The sequence below is a fragment of the Hyperolius riggenbachi genome, chromosome 2 (genome assembly GCF_040937935.1).
Source record: "Hyperolius riggenbachi isolate aHypRig1 chromosome 2, aHypRig1.pri, whole genome shotgun sequence".
NCBI lineage: Eukaryota > Metazoa > Chordata > Amphibia > Anura > Hyperoliidae > Hyperolius > Hyperolius riggenbachi.
In genome coordinates, this window is record NC_090647.1 from 156,202,843 (window position 1) to 156,229,552 (window position 26,710).

At 42.4% G+C, this 26,710-nt stretch overlaps 1 protein-coding gene across 5 annotated transcripts in view; it reads left to right on the forward strand.

Moving 5' to 3' along the window:
• The window catches only part of SUCLA2 (succinate-CoA ligase ADP-forming subunit beta), a 599,900-nt gene that overhangs the window by 133,560 nt on the left and 439,630 nt on the right, over positions 1 to 26,710 (forward strand). For all 5 annotated transcript variants that reach the window (XR_011026128.1, XR_011026129.1, XM_068267735.1 and 2 more), the window contains exon 7: positions 25,799 to 25,960. Coding sequence is in view for 3 of the 5 variants with exons in the window: in XM_068267735.1 (XP_068123836.1) it covers positions 25,799 to 25,960 (162 nt within the window). In the remaining 2 variants the exon portion in view is untranslated. The remainder of the gene's footprint in view (positions 1 to 25,798; positions 25,961 to 26,710) is intronic.

A 26,710-nucleotide genomic window follows, 5' to 3' on the forward strand; every position in this document is an offset into this window, starting at 1 on the left:
GGACTATATAGCCATTCAAGCATTTACTAGCTTCTGCTGTAGAGTGCCATCAGTGTTGGCAGCTGCACTGGATAACATTAATATCACCTGCTTAGCTTAGCCACCATCCAGGTGGTTGGATGGTGTAATGACACCGGAGACCTGGGTTCAAATCTTGGCTCTGCCTGTTTATTAAGCCAGCACATATTTAGTAGGAGACCTTAGGCAAGTCTCCCTTAGGCCCCCTGCACACTGCAAATTCGATTTGCGATTCTGATTTGCAAATCCGATTTTCCCTGGATGGTATCAAAAGAAAAAACGCAGAAAAAATGCAGCATGCAGTAAGGATTAAAAATCGGAATCGCATGTAGTGTGCAAGAGGCCTAACACTGCTACTGCCTATAGAGCGCGTCCTAATGGCTGCAGCTCTGGTGCTTTGCGTCCGCCAGGAGAAAAGCGCGACATAAATGTCATTTATCTTGTCTTCTAACTTCCTCACATGGACTGATGGAGCAGGCTTGCTAATTCTGGATGTTAATGTGTGACAGTTCAATGTTTTCTAGAGATCTGACAAAGGGAGTGTTAAAGTTATACCATCTTTTTACTCTACATACCAAGTTTGTTTCAAAAGAATAAGTAATAATGACAATAATACATTCAGTTTATTTACTTTAGTTGTCAGCCAGGAGGAAAAAGAAATGGGATATAGTTTGGTGTGCATTATAAAACTACAAACCATAATAAGTAAAACACATATGTCTTATACAGTTAAATTGAGATAATAGAATGATGCCCAACATCACATTTAGAATTGAGAGAAACGTTAGATGTTTGTGAGGTTTGATTGTTTCTAGGGCAACCTTGTGTTGTTAAACTTTACAGTGCAGCAGTGTTTATAATTTACTAGGCCTGAACGATTTATCGTTTTTGTATCGAAATCGCGATCACGAAGTGACGATTCCGTGATCGCCAAAGTGTCGATTTTTGCCGATATTTGCTGTACTGCGCCCTCTTGCTGTACAGTAGCAGCAGCGCAGCATGTACAAATGTCTGTGTACAAAAAGCGGCGGCTCTCACTCCCCGCAGCAGCTCAGTATCTCTATACTTCTACGTAGTTAGTGCCACCTTCTTCTCTTCCTCCTCCTGTCATCAGCAGACATAGCAGCGGCAGGCTCTTGCTCTCTGTCACTCCTCCTAGCTTCATCGTCAGCTCAGCTGGGCGGGCGGCAGACTCCGCCCACAGTCTCTCACTCGCTCCTTCTGTGAAGCTGATATAGGCACTCGAACTATTTGCTACACTGATTGTTTAAAGGTGTGCAGACCACAGCGAGACAAAAGCTATTGTCTGGGCTGACTTTTCCTCCGCATTACAAAGCAGCTCAGCGTGTAGCAGGGAGCAGAGAAGGTATTCCCTCCCTCCCCCTCCCCTTTTCAGAAGTTGTCAGGAAGCACAGGAGAGAGCACGTGGATCTATCTGCACAGCGTGGGGAGATGGAGCTGTAGGCAAGACTGAAGTGCGTGACTGTTTGTGTCTTTCAGTCAGTGTGTGTGGATAAGTATGTGTGTGCATTTCAATGTGTGCTGCTGTGTGTGTGTATCAGTGAGTGGTGCAAGATGAAGTGTGTGTATTAGTGAGTGTGGATAACTGTGTATCAGTGAGTGCTGCAAGATGAAGTGTGTGTGTATCAGTGAGTGCTGCAAGATGAAGTGTGTGTGTATCAGTGAGTGCTGCAAGATGAAGTGTGTGTGTATCAGTGAGTGCTGCAAGATGAAGTGTGTGTGTATCAGTGAGTGCTGCAAGATGAAGTGTGTGTGTATCAGTGAGTGCTGCAAGATGAAGCGTGTGTATTAGTTAGTGTGGATAACTGTGTATCAGTGAGTGCTCTGAGATGAAGAATTAAATGTGTGTGTGTGTATCAGCGTAACACCCATCCCACCCCCACTGCTTACCTTTACCATACCTACCCCATTCCTAATATTAATTGTCCCCACTGCCTCTGTGACATGACTCATACCCCCCCATAATAAGTGCTGCAAGGGGAAACAAGGGATAGGCGACATGATAATCTCCCCGCCGCCCCTCGTTGACTCTCGCCTTGGTCTGGTTGGTCTAAAGCTTGATTTGAATAAAATCGTGAATCGAATCGAAATCGCAATTTCTGACAGAAATCGTGCAATTCAATCTTTTCCTAAAATCGTTCAGGCCTATAATTTACTCTTCAATGCGGTAAAACAGCATTCACATTTTACAACCATTTCAAGCAAGTGGAGACTGTTGGTCATATCGCAAACTTGGTTAGAGTTTTCCTTGGTAATGGCCTGAGCCCACTGACGCAGTTGTATCCGCTTTTCAGTTACACATCAATGTAACTGATGTTGAAAAGCGGACAGAAGTGGACACAACTGCGTCAGTGGGCTCAGGCCCTGAGTGAAGAGCTTGAAATAGGAACGATTTAGCGTATTGATCAGGAAGATGGAGTACAAATTTTTGAGGGTCACTTTGCACAGGAGTACCCATGACAACATAAATTAATTTAGTGACTTGAAGCCAGTAGGTTTGAACTGGAAGGCATTCCCAGATTAAGTGGAAGAAGTGCCTGGTACAGTAAGTAATTTTGGATAAGTTGGAGACACCTCAGGGTGGTATTTCGATAGAATGATTGGGGTTGAAAATGATCTGTGGACCACATATAAATACATTTATCTGGGAGGTGGGGCGAGACTTTGGAGAGGCTAAATAGAACATCTATTATAACAATTTTTTAATAATGTAAATAAACCCAGCATTATGTACACAAAACATTTTGGGTGATAAAATGTGTGTTATGTGTATATGGGGTTTTGGTGTCAGAAGAACTCAGAAAAAGTGTTGTGGACAATTTTCCAAGTTAATGCCTCATGCAGTTACGGTTGCACTGTTCTGTAGGGTTGCTTTATTGCAAAGGACAGGTCCTCTTATTGAATTACACAGTGTTGTGCAAAAGTTCTGGAACTGCTGCCGTCTGCTTAGAAATTAAGCTGGGGCTAGAGTTCACTACAGTAATCAAAGGCACAACAACAAGACACTGAGAGAAAATGCAAATGTCCTCTAGTAGCCCAGTCCAAATGTTGAGCTCATGCCAACTGAGAATCTGTGCCACTGTTTGAAAATTGCAGTGTACAGGCATCATTCTATTATTGTGAAGCAAATCTGCCTAGCAGAAGAGAGACAAATCTTTCCTGAACAGTTTAAAGCCGGCAATAGCCATTTAAGCTGAAAAGACTTACATTGTTATTATGGTGCAAGTTGTCTCTTCAAAACATTCAAGTGTCTGTTGCTTTTTGTTAAATGTAATCTTGTGAAAACATTTTCTTCCTTTCTTTTTCTTAATGTTTCTTTCCTCCCGGCATAAAATGTAACATTAAAGGCGATCCTGTATATTTTATAGAATGTTTATTCTTTACCAGAACAGCTATTTTGCACAGCACTATTTTAGACATACAGAACATGGTGTTGAGTACAGATTGTTCAATTCATTAGATTAACTTAGAGTCTAAAGCAGACAAAAGGTTGTATTTTTGGAAGTAGCAAATTTGGGCACCAGCGAGCTGCAGAGGTTTGGCCGCTATTTGTAGCAGTATTTCGCCCTATTTTGCATTGCCCGCTATGTTAAAACTGCCCCAAGTGCCTACATTTTGCACTATGGCCTTTAGATTGTAAGCTTGCATGGGCAGGGCTCTCCCCCTTTTGTGTCTTGGAATTCATTATACATTTTATTCATCATGTTACTTTTATTACTGTCCACACCAATTCTGTATTTTGTATATTGGTGTACTCCATTGTCTGTATTATTATGTACCCCATGTGCATTTCTTACTTTGTACAGCGGCACGGAATATGTTGGTGCTTCATGAATCAATATTAATAATATAGCCTCTATTTATACAGGCGCTTATAGCGGCACCTGAAAATGTTTGTTTGATGGATGAGGGTGTCAGTTAAGGTTAGGTTTGCAGAGTGAGGGGCTTAAAGAAAGCCTGTAATGAAGAATACGTCTCCTGGGGGGGTACTTACCTCGTGAGGGGGAAGCCTCTGGGTCCTAACGAGGCTTCCCCCATTCTTCTCTGTCCCTCTGTTGTCCAGCTGCAGCCCCCCGAAGTGCCAGGGTGTAAATATTTACCTCCTAAGATCCAGCGCAGGTGTACTAGCAGATCTCTCTTTGGGATAAGGCGGAAATAGCCAAACCCAATTGATCCGCTCTACTGCGCAGGTGCCAGTCCTCTTGCGCCTGCGCAGTACAGCAGATACGATCCGGTTCGGCTATTTCCGCCTTACCTGAAGGAAGAGCTGCTACTGCGCTTGTGCTGGATCCCGGCAAAGTAAATAAATCAGCACTTATCAGCGTTTGTCAGGCTTGTCGGGAGAGGATTCCGGGGCGCTTCGGGGGAGCCAGTGCTGGACTGCCTGCAGCTACAGGGATGGGGGAAGCCTCATTGGGACCCTGAGGGCTCTTTCACACTAGAGGCTGCGGTAGAAAAGGCTGAAAGTCAGCCTTTTGCTTAACGCCAATACATAGCGTTTTCAAAGCCTTTTCAAAGCCTTTTGAAAGAGTTTTACAGCCCATATGAAAACGTCCTTTTTTTTTTTCTTCTATAAAAATAAGTGAACAAGATAGCTGTAAAACGATTTGAAAAGGCTTTGAAAACGCTGAAGTTGGCGTTTTCCATTGACTATCATTGAAACGCCAACAGCCAACTTCGGCTGTTAACAGCCCTGAAAAAGCTCCTGGGAGCGTTGAAACGCAACGCTCCAAAACGCCGAGTTAGATGTGAAAGGTAAAATGAAAGTCTATGGACTTTCTTTTACCTAGCAAAACGCCAACTTCGGCCGTGGCGTTAAAACGCCGAAAAATCCCTCTGGTGTGAAAGGGCCCTGAGGCTTCTCCTTCCCGAGGTGAGAACCCCCAGGGGATTTTTTTTTTTTTTTTTTGCTACAAAGTCTCTTTAAAGAGAACCTGAACTGAAAATAAAAAGTCCCAAAAAAAGCCTTACACAGGTCATATTTACATCCTGTTTCTGCTCTCCTGCATCCCATTTGTCCACTGTGATCATCGGAATTCTGCATCCTCCATTTTAAAAATGGCCATTACCCCATAACAGCTTCATGGTCAGCACACCGTTAAACTGTAATATCACCTACTTGAGCTATAGGAAAACATAGCCATTACCTTGCACATTAGTTGTAACTGACAGCTGCTGATATATAACAGCGACTGGTATATTTCAGTTCTGACAAAATATTGTTAGAACTGGAAGGGATCACTGTAAGAAGAATTATTTCCATCCCATTGACCATCTCTATTAGTGACACGGCTACACATCAGGCTGTATTCTTACAGCATAGATGTTATTTAGTATATATAAGAGATTCCTGTGTACACATCATATATACAGTCTCAATCAGATATGTACAGTATATCTGACTTTAAAAATACGGGGACTGCTTTATTGAAGCAGCACAAGTAACTATTTTTTGATTGGTTTATTTCATTTTTGTGGACTAAGCAGAACTATTACTGTATATATAAATTATTTATGATGACTATTATCTGAGAAATAGAACATTTTATCATATTTTCTATTTTAATTACAGTTTAAAGAGACACTGAAGTGAGAATAATTCTCGCTTAAGAGCTCATAGCTATCGGGCACGTATGCCCCTGCTTAAACACCACCATCCCGCGGCTAAACGGGGGTCCCTTCACCCCCAAACCCCCCGCAACATCAACGACCAAATTGGTCGTAGATTTTGCTGCTCCTAGTGGCAGGGCTAACGGCTGCAGCCCTGCCTCTAGTCGCGTCTATCAGCGGCGTATCGCCGCCTCTCCCCTGCCCCTCTCAGTGAAGGAAGACTGAGAGGGGCGGGGGAGAGGCGGAGATACACGCTGACAGACGCGCGTGGGGCAGGGCTGTGGCGGTTAGCCCTGCCTCAACCAGGAAGAGATCCCCGGCTGCTCGGAGGGGATTGTGAGGTAAGGGACCCCCGTTTAGCGGCGCGATAGTGGCAGTTTAGCAGGGGCACACATGCTAACTATGAGCTCTGAAGCGAGATTTATTCTCGCTTCAGAGTCTCTTTAAATTCATTAGGAGTCGGAGTCGGTGCATTTTTTCCCGACTCAGACTTTGACTCCAGACTCTGACTCCAGATACCCAAAAATTGCTCCGACTCCTCGACTCCGACTCCACAGCCCTGCTTTCTACCACTAATAAGCAAATCCACTTTGCCCAGTGATGTGCTATGCAGGCATGGGCTGTAATTCTGCTTCGGGTGATCCGGATAGTTACTATCCGGATTTTACCCAGTAATGCTGTGCGGGCTGGGCGGGGGGGGGCAAGCTTACCTATCTGACGTCTTCTTTGCTCGTCCCTCGGCGCCTCCCATGATGTGTTCCAATCCGCCGTCATGTGACTACAAACACTTCCTCCTTCCGGGTTGAGGGAGGAAGCGTTCAACCCGGAAGGAGGAAATATATATATATATATATATATATATATATATATATATATATATATATATATATATATATATATAGGACACCTGAAGCGAGAGAGATATGGAGGTAGCTATGTGTATTTCCTTTCAAGCAATATCAGTTGCCTGGCTTTCTTGCTGATCTCTTTGGCTGAAGTAGTATTGGGATCACACACCTGAAACAAGCATGTAGTTAATCTAGTCAAACTTCAGTCAACACACCTGATCTGCATGCTTATTCAGGTTCTATGGATAAAAGCATTAGAGCTAGAGGATCAGCAGGACAGCCAGGCAACTGGTATTGTTTAAATGGAAAAAAATATGGCAGCTTTGATAATACTCTAATTTCAGGTGTCCTTCAAAGCACAGGAGCTTTTTACTATATGATGGTAATATTCATCAGTTTTTGAATAAAACGAAATTAAATTCTGAATTCTCTTTTTAATAAAAAGCATATTTTTTTAATAAAAAGCATATTTTTGGAGACGAGGTAAAAAAAGACTGTTGGCCATGGATTTAAATGAAAGGCCGCGAAACGTCTTCCATGATAAATAATACAGCAGATTATGGGGATTCTCATGACAAATACCGAAAGAGCAAATGTCACATATTTATTGCAGCCGCTACACTGATGCAGTACATCTAAAAAATTAATTGTCACCGTTTACTGAGTACAAGCATGGGTCTTGTAACATGTGTTCCCTGTGGAGACTGTTCTTTTATGTGTTGAAAGTGTGTCACTGACACTTTCATCGTTTCAGTAGTTTTGGCCACAGTGCCTCAAGTGCCTTTACACGTCCCAATGTTTTTGCTGATTAAGGATTTTTTTTTTGTATTAACAAGACGCACATTAAGACATACAAATTCATAAAACAACCCAACAAATTCATAAAACAACCAAGATCATTACAGATTGAAAAAGCAAAAGCCTGACAGTTTAACCACTTCCCGACCGCCGCATGTACAAATGGCGGCCGGGAAGTGGATCCCGCAAGGACCGCCGCATATACAATTGGCGGCGGTCCTTGTACGGGCATGGGCGGAGCGATCGCGTCATTCGTGACGCGATCCTCGGCCGGGGACTGGCTCCGCCCACCTCGCGCTGTAACCCGCCGGTTCGGAAGCGCCAGCGGGTTACTAGCACCCGGATCGCCGCATACAAAGTGTATAATACACTTTTTAATGTATACAAAGTGTATTATACAGGCTGCCTCCTGCCCTGGTGGTCCCAGTGTCCGAGGGACCACCAGGGCAGGCTGCAGCGACCCTAGTCTGCACCAAAGCACACTGATTTCCCCCCCTTCCTGCCCTCTGATCGCCCACAGCACCCCTCAGACCCCCTGCCCACCCCCCAGACCACTGTTTGCACCCAATCACCCCCCTAATCATCCATCAATCACTCCCTGTCACTATCTGTAAACGCTATTTTTTTTAATGCCCTAAACTGCCCCCTGCTCCCTCCTGGTCACCCCCCCCACCCCTCAGATTTTCCCCAGACCCCCCCCCCCCCTGTGTACTGTATGCATCTATCCCTCTGATCACCTGTCAATCACCCATCAATCACCCCCTGTCACTGCCACCCATCAATCAGCCCCTAACCTGCCCCTTGCGGGCAATCTGATCACCCACCCACACCAATAGATCGCCCGCAGATCCGACGTCAGATCACCTCCCAAGTGCAGTGTTTACATCTGTTCTCTACCGTAAACACCCACTAATTACCCATCAATCACCCCCTATCACCACCTGTCACTGTTACCCATCAGATCAGACTCTAATCTGCCCCTTGCGGGCACCCAATCACCCGCCTACACGCTCAGATTGCCCTCAGACCCCCTCCTTATCAATTCGCCAGTGCAATATTTACATCTGTTCTTCCCTGTAATAACCCACTGATCACCTGTCAATCACCCATCAATCACCCCCTGTCACTGCCACCCATCAATCAGCCCCTAACCTGCCTCTTGCGGGCAATCTGATCACCCACCCACACCAATAGATTGCCCACAGATCCGACATCAGATCACCTCCCGAGGGCATTGTTTACATCAATTCTCTACCCTAAACACCCACTAATTACCCATCAATCACCCCCTGTCACTGCTACCCATCAGATTAGACACCTATCTGCCCCTAGGGCACTCAATCACCCGCCCACACCCTCAGAACGCCCTCAGACCCCAGCCCTGATCACCTCGCCAGTGCATTGCTTGCATCTATTCCCCCCTCTAATCACACCTTGAGACACCCATCAATCACCTCCTGTCACCCCCTAGCACACCTACCCATCAGATCAGGCCCTAATTTGCCCCGTGTGGGCTCCTGATCACTCGGCCAAACCCTCAGATCCCCCTCAGACCACCTTCCGATCACCTCCCCAGTACATTGATTGCATCTATTTTCCCCTCTAACCACCCCCTGAGACACCCATCAATCACCTCCTGTCACCCCCCTAGCACTCCTATCCATCAGATCAGGCCCAATACAACCTGTCATCTAAAAGGCCACCCTGCTTATGACCGGTTCCACAAAATTCGCCCCCTCATAGACCACCTGTCATCAAAATTTGCAGATGCTTATACCCCTGAACAGTCATTTTGAGACATTTGGTTTCCAGACTACTCACGGTTTTGGGCCCGTAAAATGCCAGGGCGGTATAGGAACCCCACAAGTGACCCCATTTTAGAAAAAAGACACCCCAAGGTATTCCGTTAGGTGTATGACGAATTCATAGAAGATTTTATTTTTTGTCAAAAGTTAGCGGAAATTGATTTTTGTTTTTTTCACAAAGTGTCATTTTTTACTAACTTGTGACAAAAAATAAAATCTTCTATGAACTCACCATACACCTAACGGAATACCTTGGGGTGTCTTCTTTCTAAAATGGGGTCACTTGTGGGGTTCCTATACTGCTCTGGCATTTTAGGGGCCAAAAACCGTGAGGAGTAGTCTAGAAAACAAATGCCTCAAAATGACCTGTGAATAGGACGTTGGATCCCTTAGCGCACCTAGGCTGCAAAAAAGTGTCACACATGTGGTACCGCCGTACTTAGAAGTAGTATAATGTGTTTTGGGGTGTATTTTTTCACATACCCATGCTGGGTGGGAGAAATCTCTCTGTAAATGGACAATTGTGTGTAAAAAAAAATTCAAACAATTGTCATTTACAGAGATATTTCTCCCACCCAGCATGGGTATGTGTAAAAATACACCCCAAAACACATTATACTACTTCTCCTGAGTACGACGGTACCACATGTGTGGCACTTTTTTACACCCTAAGTACGCTAAGGGGCCCAAAGTCCAATGAGTACCTTTAGGATTTCACAGGTCATTTTGCGACCTTTGGTTTCAAGACTACTCCTCACGGTTTAGGGCCCCTAAAATGCCAGGGCAGTATAGGAACCCCACAAATGACCTCATTCTAGAAAGAAGACGCCCAACGGTATTCCGTTAGGAGTATGGTGAGTTCATAGAAGATTTTATTTTTTGTCACAAGTTAGCGGAAAATGACACTTTGTGAAAAAAAACAATTAAAATCAATTTCCGCTAACTTGTGACAAAAAATACAATCTTCTATGAACTCACTACACAAAGTGTATTATACAGGCTGCCTCCTGCCCTGGTGGTCCCAGTGTCCGAGGGACCACCAGGGCCTTGGGGTGTCTTCTTTCTATAGTGGGGTTCCTAGACTGCCCTGACATTTTAGGGGCCCTAAACTGTGAGGAGTAGTCTTGAAACAAAAATGACCTGTGAAATCCTAAAGGTACTCATTGGACTTTGGGCCCCTTAGCGCAGTTAGGGTGCAAAAAAGTGCCACACATGTGGTACCGCTGTACTCAGGAGAAGTAGTATAATGTGTTTTGGGGTGTATTTTTACACATACCCATGCTTAGTGGGAGAAATATCTCTGTAAATGGACAATTGTGTGTAAAAAAAATCAAACAATTGTCATTTGCAGAGATATTTCTCCCACCCATCATGGGTATGTGTAAAAATACACCCCAAAACACATTATACTACTTCTCCTGAATACGGCAATACCACGTGTGGCACTTTTTTGCAGCCTAACTGCGCTAAGGGGCCCAAAGTCCAATGAGCACCTTTAGGCTTTACAGGGGTGCTTACAATTAGGCATCCCCAAAATGCCAGGACAGTAAACACACCCCACAAATTACCCCATTTTGGAAAGTAGACACTTCAAGGTATTCAGAGAGGAGCATAGTGAGTCCGTGGCAGATTTCATTTTTTTTTTTGCCGCAAGTTAGTTTTTTTTCTTTTTTGTCAAAGTGTCATTTTTCGCTAACTTGTGACAAAAAAATAAAATCTTCTATGAAATCACCATGCCTCTCAGTGAATACTTTGGGATGTCTTTTTTCCATAATGGGGTCATTTGGGGCGTATTTATACTATCCTGGAATTCTAGCCCCTCATGAAACATGACAGGTGGTCAGAAAAGTCATAGATGCTTCAAAATGGGAAAATCACTTTTTGCACCATAGTTTGTAAACGCTATAACTTTTACCCAAACCAATCAATATAGGCTGAATGGGTTTTTTTTTTATTAAAAACATGTTTGTCCACATTTTTCGTGCTGCATGTATACAGAAATTTTACTTTATTTGAAAAAATGTCAGCACAGAAAGTTAAAAAAAAATCATTTTTTTGACAAAATTCATGTATTTTTTGATGAATATAATAAAAAGTAAAAATCACAGCAGCAATCAAATAGCACCAAAAGAAAGCTTTATTAGTGACAAGAAAAGGAGCCAAAATTAATTTAGGTGGTAGGTTGTATGAGCGAGCAATAAACCGTGAAAGCTGCAGTGGTCTGAATGGAAAAAAGGGTCTGGTCCTTAAGGGGGGGAAAGCCCACGGTCCTCAAGTGGTTAAACACTTTAGTTGGGTATTTTTGGGAGGGTGGGATGTAAACAGTAATTTTTTTCTGTAAATATGTGTTTTTGTTTTGTTTTTGCATTTAGTTGTAGTTTTACCTTTTTGGCCACAAGATGGCAGCCATGAGTTTGTTTACATGACGTCACTCTAAGCGTAACACAAAGCGAAGATTCCGAGAGAAGCTGTTGCTTTTTCTGCGGGGGAGAGGAATCAGTGATCGGGCACCATAGCCCGATTCATTGATTCCTGAGCTAACGAACCGCAGGCCGGGAGCGCGCAGACGCGCACATGGCCTCCTGGACGTAGTTACTACGTCCAGGAGGCAAAAGTGGTTAAGAGGAAATGATAAATATAGCAGTCTCCACATACCTCTTGCTACAGCTGTTCTTTAAAGCGGATCCGAGATGAAAAACTAAATATAACAAGTGACTTGTCTATATATCTTATCTAAAGTTTAGATAGTTTACACAGCAAATCTATCTTCAAACAGCTTCAACAGTATATTAATATTTTTTCCTGTGATACAATGGGAGCAGACATGTTTTCTGCTTGTCACTATTACACAATTACACACACAGGCAAGCTTATCTGTATCTAGGCATGCTAATCTGCATATTCTGTGAAAACTCCACTCTTATCTCCTCCATTACACAGGCAACTGAACTGTATCTGCACTGCAGCTCTCAGATTGTGAAAACTCTGCCTCTGAAATCTATAGCTAGTAACACCTTTTTCACCTGCCCAGACTGAAATCCCACAATCCCTTGCAAGTGCCAAGGCACTCTCTAGAAACTGTGGGTGTGGCTTGTGAAGTTTATAGGAAATTAGGGTATTAAAACAAAACAAGTATTTGGCTTGAGGAATGCCCTATAAACTATATGTAAGGAACACAATTATGCAAGGAGTAAAAGTTCATCTCGGATCCACTTTAAGGTTAGATGGTGGATAGTTTAGGCTAAGTTAGTGATGGAAGGTTACCACACATGATACAATAGAATAATCAATCATTTTTTTCATAATTTGGGCAAAATTTAACATATGTGTGTGGTCCATTGGCCAGATTTGTAAAATGTTACAATCAGTTTGACAAATTGATTGCAAGTCTTGTATTGAGAATTTATTTAAAAAATTGTATGGCGTGTGGCCACCTTTAGACAAAGGAACTTGTTAGGATTCTGATCTACGTCAGAAATCAAATTACTTGTTTTCCTTTCATTTGTTCTTTGCTGCTGACGTCCTTTTGCTGAAACTGCAATGGCAAAAACCTGTTGCATGCATATTATTTTGCCCTATTTGTGTGCAAGCTATTCCCATTCATTTGTGCACAGTATATAGCTTACTTGTACCTGAGAATGATCAGGGACAGAATGATTTTTCAGTCGCACATCTTGATAGGCATTCCATATTTCAGAAGCTTTTTTTCTGCCAACAGTGAAAAGATTGCCAACACTTGATGGCTGTTTATCATTTCTTTGTTCTTTGCCTCATGCTATGCGACTGCTTCCACCTCACTGTTGAGATGTTGGAGTGGCTTGCCTGCACGCGGTTCTTCTATGTGTCTGACTCATCTACCATAGCAGGACACAGTGGATGGCCAAAGCTATAATAATTGGAAAATATCATGCCAGAACAAAGCTTATATAAAGAGTACTACAAGTATTGTCTTTTCTAAGTGTAACTAAATGTACTGCAGTATTTGCCATCATTTTATATTTCACAATAGAAGTGCTATTATACATTATCTTTAATATTCCCTTTATATTTTGTTTCCCATATTGCTTATTTTATTGTATTGTACTAATTGTGTTTATAAATATACATATAAATAGACATTTCATTCAGACATTTCAATGAGATGATGACGAGCATGGGCTGCTTAGTAAGGGAGGATTAAACTAGTGACTGGATCCATTTTACATTAGTCTTTGACATAATCCTATATTTTGCATCGGTTACCAGTCAGTTGTGTTGTACCCCATTAGGGCGCCATACATGGCCATATACTTGGAAGGGACGCATCTAATTTGAACATCATTTACAACAGATGTGACATGCAAAAATGTTCCAAGTACGACAGTAGTAGCTGGTGTTTAATTTTGGAAGCACTCATTATATACACAACCTTTTCAGCTTGTTTGAAAATCTGTTTAGTCAGGCATTGATTTCTTCTAATGGAATAAGAACAGCTAATTTACAGCACTGAAACTAAGTGTAGGTAGCTGCCTCATCACTCATTTCCGTGCCTCATCACTAAATGTGGTCAATGCAAATCATTCTAGCTAGGATGCCAATTTAATGTAGATTGTATAAAGATATGAACCGTGTCCGTCTAAACTGGCACAACGAACATTTGATTGACCCCACCGCTAGCTGCATACAGTGAGACCATCTCTTCTCATCCTCCTCCAATCCTTCTCATTGCTGGCTCCTGGGCAGCGTCCAAGAAATCTTGCCAGTCTCTGAGAGAGCGCAAGCAGCAGTGGTTGTATATTACTAAAATAAGGTATTTAATGAGGGGGTAATTAGGCACAGGGGCTTGGAAGGAATAATGTGCAAAGTGTTCTGCCCCACAGCAGTAAATTGCACTAAATTCTCGACTGTCATTTCTTTAATGATCACTTTTATGCCCCCAATAAAGCAGTTTACGTCTACTTCCTGTACAGATGACTGGTACAAGAAATTAAGAAAATTCTCTTCAGTGTCAATTAATATACCAATTAAAGTTTGGAAACGAGCACATACCTACCCTACATTCTTCAAATTTTATAATAAAACATTTGGGTTGCAATAAATGCAATTGCATTTCTTATTCCAGTATCAAATTATATATTCTATATTAACCACTTCCCGACCACCTAACGCACAGGGGCGGACGGGAAGTGGAGCCCGCAAGGACCAGCTCACCCACAGAGGTGGCGGTTTTTGTAAGGGCATGGGCGGAGCGATCGCGTCATCCGTGACGCGATCCTCCGCCGGCGCCTGTCACCCGCCGGCCATACGGAAGCGCCGGCGGGATGTTAACCCGACGATCGCCGCATACAAAGTGTATAATACACTTTGTAATGTTTACAAAGTGTATTATACAGGCTGCCTCCTGCCCTGGTGGTCCCAGTGTCCAAGGGACCACCAGGGCAGGCTGCAGCCACCCTAGTCTGCACCCAAGCACACTGATTTCCCCCCCCCCGCCCCCTGATCGCCCACAGCACCCCTCAGACCCTGCCCACCCCCCAGACCCCTGTTTGCACCCAATCACCCCCCTAATCACCCATCAATCACTCCCTGTCACTATCTGTCAACGCTATTTTTTTTAACCCTAAACTGCCTCCTGGGGACTCCTGATCACCCCCCCCCCCTCAGATTCTCCCCAGACCCCCCCCCCCCCCCTGTGTACTGTATACCTCTATCCCCCTGATCACCTGTCAATCACCCATCAATCACCCCCTGTCACTGCCACCCATCAATCAGCCCCTAACCTGCCCCTTGCGGGCAATCTGATCACCCACCCACACCAATAGATCGCCCGCAGATCCGTCGTCAGATCACCTCCCAAGTGCAGTGTTTACATCTGTTCTCTACCCTAAACACCCACTAATTACCCATCAATCACCCCCTATCACCACCTGTCACTGTTACCCATCAGATCAGACCCTAATCTGCCCCTTGCGGACACCCAATCACCCGCCTACACGCTCAGATTGCCCTCAGACCCCCCCTTATCAATTCGCCAGTGCATTAGTTACATCTGTTCTTCCCTGTAATAACCCACTGATTACCTGTCAATCACCCATCAATCACCCCCTGTCACTGCCACCCATCAATCACCCCCTGTCACTGCCACCCATCAATCAGCCCCTAACCTGCCCCTTGCGGGCAATCTGATCACCCACCCACACCAATAGATCGCCCGCAGATCCGACGTCAGATCACCTCCCAAGTGCATTGTTTACATCTGTTCTCTCCTCCAAACACCCACTAATTACCCATCAATCACCCCCTGTCACTGCTATCCATCAGATTAGACCCCTATCTGCCCCTAGGGCACTCAACACACTCAGAACGCCCTCAGACCCCAGCCCTGATCACCTCGCCAGTGCATTGCTTGCATCTATTCCCCCCTCTAATCACACCTTGAGACACCCATCAATCACCTCCTGTCACCCCCTAGCACTCCTACCCATCAGATCAGGCCCTAATTTGCCCCATGTGGGCTCCTGATCACTTGGCCAAACCCTCAGATCCCCCTCAGACCCCCTTCCGATCACCTCCCCAGTGCATTGATTGCATCTATTTTCCCCTCTAACCACCCCCTGAGACACCCATCAATCACCTCCTGTCACCCCCCTAGCACTCCTATCCATCAGATCAGGCCCAATACAACCTGTCATCTAAAAGGCCACCCTGCTTATGACCGGTTCCACAAAATTCGCCCCCTCATAGACCACCTGTCATCAAAATTTGCAGATGCTTATACCCCTGAACAGTCATTTTGAGACATTTGGTTTCCAGACTACTCACGGTTTTGGGCCCGTAAAATGCCAGGGCGGTATAGGAACCCCACAAGTGACCCCATTTTAGAAAAAAAGACACCCCAAGGTATTCTGTTAGGTGTATGACGAGTTCATAGAAGATTTTATTTTTGGTCAAAAGTTAGCGGAAATTGATTTTTATTGTTTTTTTTCCCCAAAGTGTCATTTTTCACTAACTTGTGACAAAAAATAAAATCTTCTATGAACTCGCCATACACCTAACGGAATACCTTGGGGTGTCTTCTTTCTAAAATGGGGTCACTTGTGGGGTTCCTATACTGCCCTGGCATTTTAGGGGCCCTAAACCGTGAGGAGTAGTCTAGAAAACAAATGCCTCAAAATGACCTGTGAATAGGATGTTGGGCCCCTTAGCGCACCTAGGCTGCAAAAAAGTGTCACATGTGGTATTGCCGTACTCAGGAGAAGTAGTATAATGTGTTTTGGGTGTATTTTTACACATACCCATGCTGGGTGGGAGAAATATCTCTGTAAATGGACAATTGTGTGTAAAAAAAATATCAAACAATTGTCATTTACAGAGATATTTCTCCCACCCAGCATGGGTATGTGTAAAAATACACCACAAAACACATTATACTACTTCTCCTGAGTACGGCGGTACCACATGTGTGGCACTTTTTTTACACCCTAAGTACGCTAAGTGGCCCAAAGTCCAATGAGTACCTTTAGGATTTCACAGGTCATTTTGCGACATTTGGTTTCAAGACTACTCCTCACGGTTTAGGGCCCCTAAAATGCCAGGGCAGTATAGGAACCCCACAAATGACCCCATTGTAGAAAGAAGAGACCCAAAGGTATTCCGTTAGGAGTATGGTGAGTTCATAGAAGATTTTATCTTTTGTCACAAGTTAGCGGAAAATGACACTTTGTGAAAAAAAACTATTAAAATCAATTTCCGCTAACTTGTGACAAAAAAATAAAAACTTCTATGAACTCACCGTACTACTAACGGAATACCTTGGGGTGTCTTCTTTCTAAAATGGGGTCATTTGTGGGGTTCCTATACTGTCCTGGCATTTTAGGGGCCCTAAACCGTGAGGCGTAGTCTTGAAACAAAATTTCTCAAAATGACCTGTGAAATCCTAAAGGTACTCATTGGACTTTGGGCCCCTTAGCGCAGTTAGGGTGCAAAAAAGTGCCACACCTGTGGTATCGCTGTACTCAGGAGAAGTAGTATAATGTGTTTTGGGGTGTATTTTTACACATACCCATGCTGAGTGGGAGAAAGACCTCTGTAAATGGACAATTGTGTGTAAAAGAAATTAAAAAATTGTCATTTACAGAGATATTTCTCCCACTCAGCATCGGTATGTGTAAAAATACACCCCAAAACACATTATACTACTTCTACTGAGTACGGCAATGCTACATGTGTGGCACTTTTTTGCAGCCTAACTGCGCTAAGGGCCCCAAAGTCCAATGAGCACCTTTAGGCTTTACAGGGGTGCTTACAAATTAGCACCCCCCAAAATGCGAGGACAGTAAACACACCCCACAAATGACCCCATTTTGGAAAGTAGACACTTCAAGGTATTCAGAGAGGGGCATGGTGAGTCCGTGGCAGATTTCATTTTTTTTTTGTCGCAAGTTAGAAGAAATGGAAACCTTTTTTTTTGTCACAAAGTGTCATTTTCTGCTTACTTGTGACAAAAAATATCTTCTATGAACTCACTATGCCTCTCAGTGAATACTTTGGGATGTCTTCTTTCCAAAATGGGGTCATTTGGGGGGTATTTATACTATCCTGGAATTCTAGCCCCTCATGAAACATGACAGGGGGTCAGAAAAGTCATAGATGCTTGAAAATGGGAAAATTCACTTTTTGCACCATAGTTTGTAAACGCTATAACTTTTACCCAAACCAATAAATATACACTGAATGGGGTTTTTTTTAATCAAAAACATGTTTGTCCACATTTTTCGCACTGCATGTATACAGAAATTTTACTTTATTTGAAAAATGTCAGCACAGAAAGTTAAAAAAAATCATTTTTTTGCCAAAATTCATGTCTTTTTTGATGAATATAATAAAAAGTAAAAATCGCAGCAGCAATCAAATAGCACCAAAAGAAAGCTTTATTAGTGAGAAGAAAAGGAGCCAAAATTCATTTGGGTGGTAGGTTGTATGAGCGAGCAATAAACCGTGAAAGCTGCAGTGGTCTGAATGGAAAAAAAGTGCCTGGTCCTTAAGGGGGGTAAAGCCCACGGTCCTCAAGTGGTTAATATCCCAAAAAGAGGGGTGGAAAGATTTTCTCCTTCTTTGAAGCTTACCCCAACCAAAATTGTTTGCTGAGTTCACAACAGCTCACACATTATAGAAACCTACCACAAAGGATTGATAGGTATGTGGGATTGCGTCAAGTACTAAAGAGACCAAATGCTTATTTTTGGACATTTTACATAATACAGTACAATATACAACATGCAAAACTTATAGCTTACTTGTAGATTTGTTTAAAATAATAAGCACATTGGGCGACTTCATTTCTTAATTTTTTATTTTTATTTATTCTCTTAATCTATCTTTAACCACTTTTTCCACCACTACAGTATATCTACGTCCTCTGTGACTTCATCTAAGCCACAAGGATGTAGATATAAGTCATGTAGCTGAAGCACAGCTGAGCACGATTGGGTTTGCTTTTGTGCAAAACCTTTGGCATTATTTGCTGCAGCACTAATTGGTGAACTCGAATATATGTTCCCTGAGCTAATAAGATTGATTTTTATCATTAAAAATACTTTTATTTTCTTAGTTCATAGTGAAAAATCCACACTGTAGCAATATTTCAGAATCCAATATCTTCACCGTAAATTGTGACAGGAACGTAATTTAAGTTTTGTGATAAACAGTAGAAATAGCCAAACAAAATTTGTGTTTTTTATTTGCAATAGCACCTTTTATTTTTAACCACTTAAAGGAGTTATCAGGGGAAAAAAGAAAAATTAGCTTTACTCAACTGGGGCTTTCTCCACCCCCTTGCAGCCGACTGTCCCACGCTGTCACCTCCGCTCCGCTACCCGCCTCTGTCCCGGTCTCGTAGAGCGGTATTCAGGCCGATCGCAGGGTCGCCCTTACTGCGGCTGCGCGAAGCGCCACTGTCAATCACGGCCACGTGGGCCGCGGTGAACTGCACAGGCGCCGTAGTTCTGCGCAGTTCGCCGCGGCCCACGTGGTCATGATTGACAGCGGCGCTTCGCGCAGCCGCAGTACGGCCGACTTCGGGGTTGGCCTGATTACTCATCTACGAGACTGGGACAGCGGCGGGGAGAGGAGGTGACAGCGTGGAACAGTTGGCTGCAAGGGGCTGGAGAAAGACCCAGGTGAGTAAAGCTAGTTTTTCTTTTTTTCTCCTGATAACTCCTTTAAAGACAACTGGATGAATATATTTGTCCAGTGTAGTTGTGGAGATTGCACCACCACAGTTTGTTACTAAATGAGGCACATGTGGTATCATTTTAACCGTGACGAGATGTAGAATACATTTTGGTGTATAGGTAGGGACAAACTCAATCAAACATAAAAAGTCATTTTCAAAATTATGATCAAACTTGGGAAAGTTTTAGCAACACTACAAGAGACATATGTGGTATCATTTTAACGGTGATAGAATAGAATAGCAGAATAGAGTTTAAAGAGAGGGTTGAGGCGCATGTCCTCCTGTATTCTTTTTAGTCACAAACTGAATCAGAAGAAATTAAATTTTGCATATTTTGTACCAAAATAAAAGACTTGTAAAATTAAAACAAAGTGATAGAATATAAAAGAAAAAAACATATATTGTTACCTTAGGAACCTGGCTTTTTAAATTTGTATGGCATGAGGGTATATTACTATTATTTTTGAAAATAAGGTGTAGTCATCAATAGTGTACAATGAAGAAGCAAAAACAGAAAAGACACCTTTATTTTAAAATACAACCTTGTCACCATACGTTGTGCTAGGAACATAATCTAAATGTTGCAAATGGATGAGCAAATAAAATTAGTGGGTTTAACTTATAGTCTGCACTGTTTAATGTAAAACTATAATGGATGTAAATGGAGAAATAGTTCATTTTTTTCCCTTATTTTCCCTTTAAAATGCATAGAAAATAAGGTGATTAGGGCTCTTTTACATCAGGGCAGATTTTCTGCGTTTCAACGCAACGGGTAAAGTTTGCGTTACCCAAGGTAAAATGAAAGTCCATAGACTTTCATTTTAGTTTTCATATATAACGCAGCGTTTTTGTGCGTTGCGTTACGATGCACCCAGGCGCAGTTTTTCGGCCGACGCTAGCTTTACGTGTTACAATGTTAGTCAATGTAAACCGCACGCTATGCGCATTTTTAAAACGTCAACGCAGGCAATCAGTCCCAGAATGCAACAGAGGAACAATGTAGAAAGTTGAAAACTAAAAAAGAAAAAAATTACCTGCGTTTTCCTATGTGCTGTAACGCATTGAAAACGCACTAAAAACGCACACTTACTGCAGTGCAACACATATCAAAACACATTAAAACGCACACAACAAAACGTATGCATTGAGCGTTCTCCAACGCAAGCTCTGATGTGAAAGAGCCCTTACTAATCAAAATTAACACACACTAAAAGCCGAATTTGTCCTGAAAAAAACAATGTATAGATCATTTAGGTGTGATAAGTAGTTAACAAAGTTATTGGCGAATGAATGGGACCAGTGCCTATATGTGAAAATTGCTCTCGGGCTGAAGTGGTTAAACTGGAGTTGGTAAAACTGAGAACTAATGTGTTTTTTCTATTTTTTTTCCTCCTTTTTTTTCCTATTAAAATGCCTAAAAAATGAAATTGTTTGAGGGAAAATGAATACAATGAAAGCCTAGTTAGTCTTGAAAAAAAGAATATATATTTCATTTAGGTGTCATAAGTAGGGATAACATTATTGCTGATTAAATAGGGACATAGCTAAAATGTCAAAACTGCTCTGGTCCATAAGTGGGAAACAACATCTGGATGCGAAGTGGTTAAAGGACATCCGAGGGGAAAATAAACCGATGAGGAGAAAAACAATTGTATCTATCCTCTTTATCCTAAAAATTACTTTTTTTTTATATCACACAGTTTTATTTTACATTTAAATTAAGTTTTTACATTTTTAATGTTTCATTGACTCTGCTTAATGACATCTTCATTGACTTATGCTAGAGCTCAGATCTATAAATTATTGACTCTTTTTATCTGTTTCCTGCTCCAGGAAGCCATTTACTGACAGGGAAATTTTTATGGCTTTAATTACTCATCAGTGAGGATTATGCTATAGTCTGACCCAATCCAACCCGGTCCTGACCCGATTAGAAACTGTCACTTGCATACCTGGTCCCATATGCAATTCTCTTTTTCACCTGAGTTTTTACCAAGGAGATAATTTTTAATTCCTAACTTTAAATAACTTTTCAGCACTTTTCAACAAAAAAAAAAGTGCCAAAAGTAGGTGAAAAAGTACTAACAAAATTATTTTTTAATAATGTTTTTGCTTTCTGGTGCCTTAAAAGGCATTTTATTGACAAGTTTAAAAATTACCACCTAGGAGAAAACTCAGGAGAAGACGTTAATTGCATATGGGCCCTGATGATTACTGTTTCAGGCAGAGAAAGAAAAAAAGGAACACATCCTAGTTATTTGTGTGCTTGGCACTATACATACACATGTCTATCTCATCATGTCACATGTCACCTCGGTTGTGTTTTAATCTCCTCCTTAAAATTAGTATCTTTAAATAGCATGTCATCCCACAAACAAGTGAGGTGATATGAGGGTAAAACCATAATGTAGCATTGTGTGTGAATACGATAATGCTGTAGAACATAATACACTAGTGAGGCAAGTCCAGCATGAGTGCCGCCAATATACAGTATTCTGTACTTTAAAAAGGTCTGTCCGCCAACAAAAGCATGTGCATACAGTATAACTGAATAGAAACAAAAGATGCAAAACAATGAGAAAATGTATGTACCGTGTAAGTGGCCCTGAACTGTTCACTGGGTCAGGAAGTTAAAAAAAAAAAAGAATTGTAGTGTTGTCTCGCACACACTAAAGGATGTAACCTGTGGAGGGAGTGCTGCAGCTAGAAAAGAGGGATGATTCCCTCTATGCAATATTGAAAACGGGTAAAGAGCTGGCACATCCAAAGCAATATCTTATTGGTTCCCTGTAAAAGCATAGGGCCAACATTTCAGAGCTGCGTAGAGCCCCTTTATCAAGGCAAGATTTGCTCACAGGCACGCAGCTGTGTGAAAACTTCTATTTAATCCTTTGGTGCCGGCTTCCTAACCCCCCTTAAAGACCAGGCCATTTTACATGCGGCAGGGGTTGCATTTGGGGGGGGCCAGGCAGCTGGATCCCTGGTAGGGCTAGCTGTGCATGTTGTCCCCTGTGTGGCCAGGGGTTCCCCGAGATGCCAGCAGCCTTTATTTACCTCCAGCGATTAGCAGCTCTAGCCGTACTGGCTGGCATCCTCAGTCACACTGCCGTTAAAGAGGAACTTCAGCCTAAACAAACCTATTGTCATTAAGTTAAATTAGTTATGTTAATTGAAATAGATAGGTAATATAATCTCTTACCCACCCTGTTTTAAAAGAACAGGCAAATGTTTGTGATTTTATAAGGGCAGCCATCTTTTTGGTTGAAAGAAGGTGACAGGGAGCATGAGACTCAGTTCCAACTGTCCTGTGCCCTGATCACCCCTTCCAGTTACTAGGCAACGTGAATAACATAGGAAATCCCATCATGCTTTGCACAGCATCAGGGGAAAAAAGCCAGGGCAGTTTTTTGATGGGGCGAAGCTTAGCTAAAAATGCAGCTAGAAATGAGACTTCTATAATTAAAACCAAGTTCTGATGCTGTGAAACTGTTAAAGAAACACTAAGCCTTTTCAGTTCTGCTGAGTAGATTTTTAGTCTGGAGGTTCACTTTAAGCTCCGGGTTGCAGCTTGATGACGTCATCAAACTGGGACCCGACACTTAAGTCAGAGCGGAGGGGAGCAACGATCACTGTGGGAACGTCAGGAAGGTGAGTGGATCCTCTTCTTCCCCTCCTACCGCCGCTGCTCTGATAGTGACCACTATGGTCTGCCGGCAATCGTAGTAATCACGTGCCAATCGCGATGGCTCCTGATCACTTAGTGGAGATGTCAGCTGTCATGACAGCTTAATCTCCCCTCTCGGGTGTGCACGATCGCGTAGGGAGCGAAAATAGCAGGTGGCGTATATCCTGTGCCACATCAGGCTTAGACAGCCACAAGTGCGGCGTAGGATTTTCCTACAGAGGTCCCCTAAAGGTTAAGTAGAAGAAGGGGAGTCAGGCTCCTCAAGACACTCGCACAATGCGATGTGTATCCAACAAGCGTCGGTGACGTCGCTGTTCCTTGCTGGATACACATCACCTTGCGCAAGTGTCTTGAGGAGCCTATATGCTTTTACATGGAACCAATAAGAAAGTTAAAAAAATTCTTCCCAGTTAAGATTCACACATTAATTCCATAAGTGAGTCTAACCTTACATTATTCTGTGAATTTCTAAAATGAAAGTTTAGTTTTCAGTAAGTCTAGTTACTGCTGTGTCTCTTCTTCCATCCATGTTTTCTTTTGTAAACATAGTTTTCATTGATATTCTAGCTTCTGCTTCTCCATTGATGTTTCTTGCAGGTTGTCCTTTATGTCAAAATTTACAAATGTGGTTTACCTCTTGTGACATTTTAAACTATGTTTTGGCAGAAGTCTGGCTAGGGGCGGTCGATACCATAGTCATGTTCTGTTCGTATGCTTCATTGAAAACTGCTTACTGCAGACTTAAAAGGAGTATACTAAACATGTTTTCCTTTTTTTTATGTCTCTTTATTACTATCACTATTATTGTACTCTACACTTAGAGACACTGAAGCGACATAAAATTCACATTTAATTGAAAAAATATCTTTTACATCACTGCCCTAACTAAAACGCCGCATCCCTGCGACTGAATGCTTTTTTTTTTTTCTTTAGGAGTGAGGAGGGGCAAGAGACTCATTTTATTTTTTTTTTTTTTTTTTTTTTTTTTTTTTATGCAGTATGTGCTACCAGTAGTGATTGTAGTGATTTGGACAGTAAATTAGGTGATGTCTGCTAGATGGAAACACAAACTTTTATAAAAACCTGTCAAAGAATGAAATAATGAATAATGTGAGGGTCTGTGCCGTTTGGAAAGAGCTGGAGTTAACATTAACGGCTATGGCCCTTAGTCATTTTAGCATAGCTTTGAGATCCCAGCGATCGCTAGTGATTCCAAAAGCAGTTATTAAACTCAATGGAGGAAAACTCACAGGAATGATTGCGATTAGGGAAATTGCAATCATGGGTCCTGTGGCATTTTTGGAGCGATTGCCCTCCAATACAAAAGAAAGGGATGCTGCAAAATCACTGAATAAAAGTAATTTTTACAGCAATTGTACTACCTGAATCAAAAAAACAAAAAACCTACAATTGCTAGAATGAAAATAAAATCGCTACAAAAAGCAATGGAAATTGCTGTACAAAACACTAGCAAAAAATGCTGAGCAATTGCGATCTGTAGTGGGCACCTGGCCTTACTTGTTTCAACACACTATTCAGGAGCAGTAACTAACTTACTAAAACACAGTAACTGTAATATAATGGGGTTGATTCTCTAAACATTGGTAATACTGCCATGCACACATAACACAAAGCAATATTACCCTAACTTCCGCCTACACTTGCGCAGTTAGTGTGACCCGTAGTACTCAAGTAGCGTGACTGTTGCTGCAGTAACGCTCATTAGTAATGCGCATTATAGTAGCAACGGTTGCACTGCTTGAGTACCACGGGTCACACTAATTGCATAACGCGCGGTACTTGCAGGCGGAAGTTAGGGTAATATTGCCCTGCGCTATGTGTGCACATCAGTATTACCAATATTTAGTGTTTTAACCCCAATTAGTGTGATTGCATTGTTTCACGACTGAATACATAACCGCTTTCATACAATTTTCTAGTTCAGCAGCAAAGCCCCTTCAAATAATTTTAAGACATTTTCAATCTTTACCATGTAGTTTTACAACTATATGTAATATGGCATTTCCTGTATCTCTTTATATATACCCGGTAATAAGCTCTACAATAATGAAATCAGTAATTTTTGTTTTTGAAGCACAGCTGTGAATTGTTTATGATTGTTTACCCTGAATTTGTTGTATTAGTATGCTCAGTCAGTCACTGAGCTCTGATTATTAGCTTTATTATCCTCTGTATTGTCCTCTTATTTTACAGCACTAGGACATGATGAGAACTGTGTTTTTGTTATTGGGAGTCTTTAAGTATTCCCGATTCATGGCTCTAGGATAGCTAAAAATATTTCTGCACTGTCGTGTTTTATTTTATTATTTTTTTTCCATGCAGGGCATATGTGAACTAATAGGCTGGTAGTGGGGAGGTGACTCAGGAAGCTGCCATCGTTGGCGCGGTTCACATTAGCGGTTTTTGCGGAGCCGGACGTACAGATCCGGCCAGCAGGATCAGGTAAAAACTGTCAGTTTTTACAGCCAATGTGCTGAAACTGTCAGTTTTCTATTTGTTCCTATGCAGCTGCAAAACCTTCCGTTTCCGTTCCGCTGGGCACAACGGTCTGGAAAAATAGCAGATTGGAATGGACAATGGATCCGTACAAGCGGATGGATGTGAACGGATCCATTGGTTAACATTGGATCCGTTCGTATTCCGGACCGTTTGTACAGTATACGTTCCGCTTCCGTTCCGCTCAACGCTAATGTGAACCGGGCCTCAGTCTGGTAAGGCTGTGTGACTAATAAGAGGCTTAAAGAATGCTTTTCTAATGTAATGTTTTTGTTTTCACCAGTTATGTGCATGGATGCAAAGATAAATTTTGACACCAACGCAGCATACCGTCAAAAGGCAATCTTTGGACTGCGAGATTGGTCACAGGAAGACGAGAGAGACCAGCAAGCAGCGACAGCTGACCTTAACTACATAGGTTTGGATGGCAATATCGGGTGTCTCGGTAGGCTAAACGTTCTTCTAGTGTTTCACATAATGTGCATATTCCTTTGTTGTGTAGCAGCTGTAACTGTCCTCATGTTACATCTCAGTTCTGTTTAGTCACAGCTTGATTGCTTTTGAATTCAGTGTCCTTAGTTCTAAATGCTTTACAATAGAGAGCTTCAGTCCTTAAAAAAAATGTATAGTTTGTAAAAGTAGAGTGATGTGAATTTCATATCCTTCCCGTACTCTACTATGGCCACTATGCTTTTTTGATAGCGCAGAAAAAGTGGGATCAGCGCATCACCAGGCCGCCTCTGAATGGCCTCAGCTCAGAGATGCGCTGAGCCCCCCCAGAGACTACAAACGCACCTTGAACCCAAACAGAGGCTCTGCATATACACCAAAGAAAAACTAACAAGTGGGAGCAGCTGACCAGAATTAAATCAAACATAGCAAAGAAATGAACAGCGCTACTTAAAAACAGATGAATGCTTACCTGCAAAAAAGTGCAGACCCCACTCATGGGAAACAAATACACAATGAGCACACATACAACCTGTCTACCACTTGGAGGATGTTAGTTTCCACTAACAGCTTGCATGCAATTTGTTAGGTACTCGTCCCTCCCACTGTCGAAGAAGTCTTTCCTCCATGGGAGGGGACCTAACACTACCTAAATCCTACCTATGCATATGCATAGCCTGGGCGCGCTACCAGTAAAATTAAGAATTGCGCAGAAAAAGTGGGATCAGCGCATCACCAGGCCGCC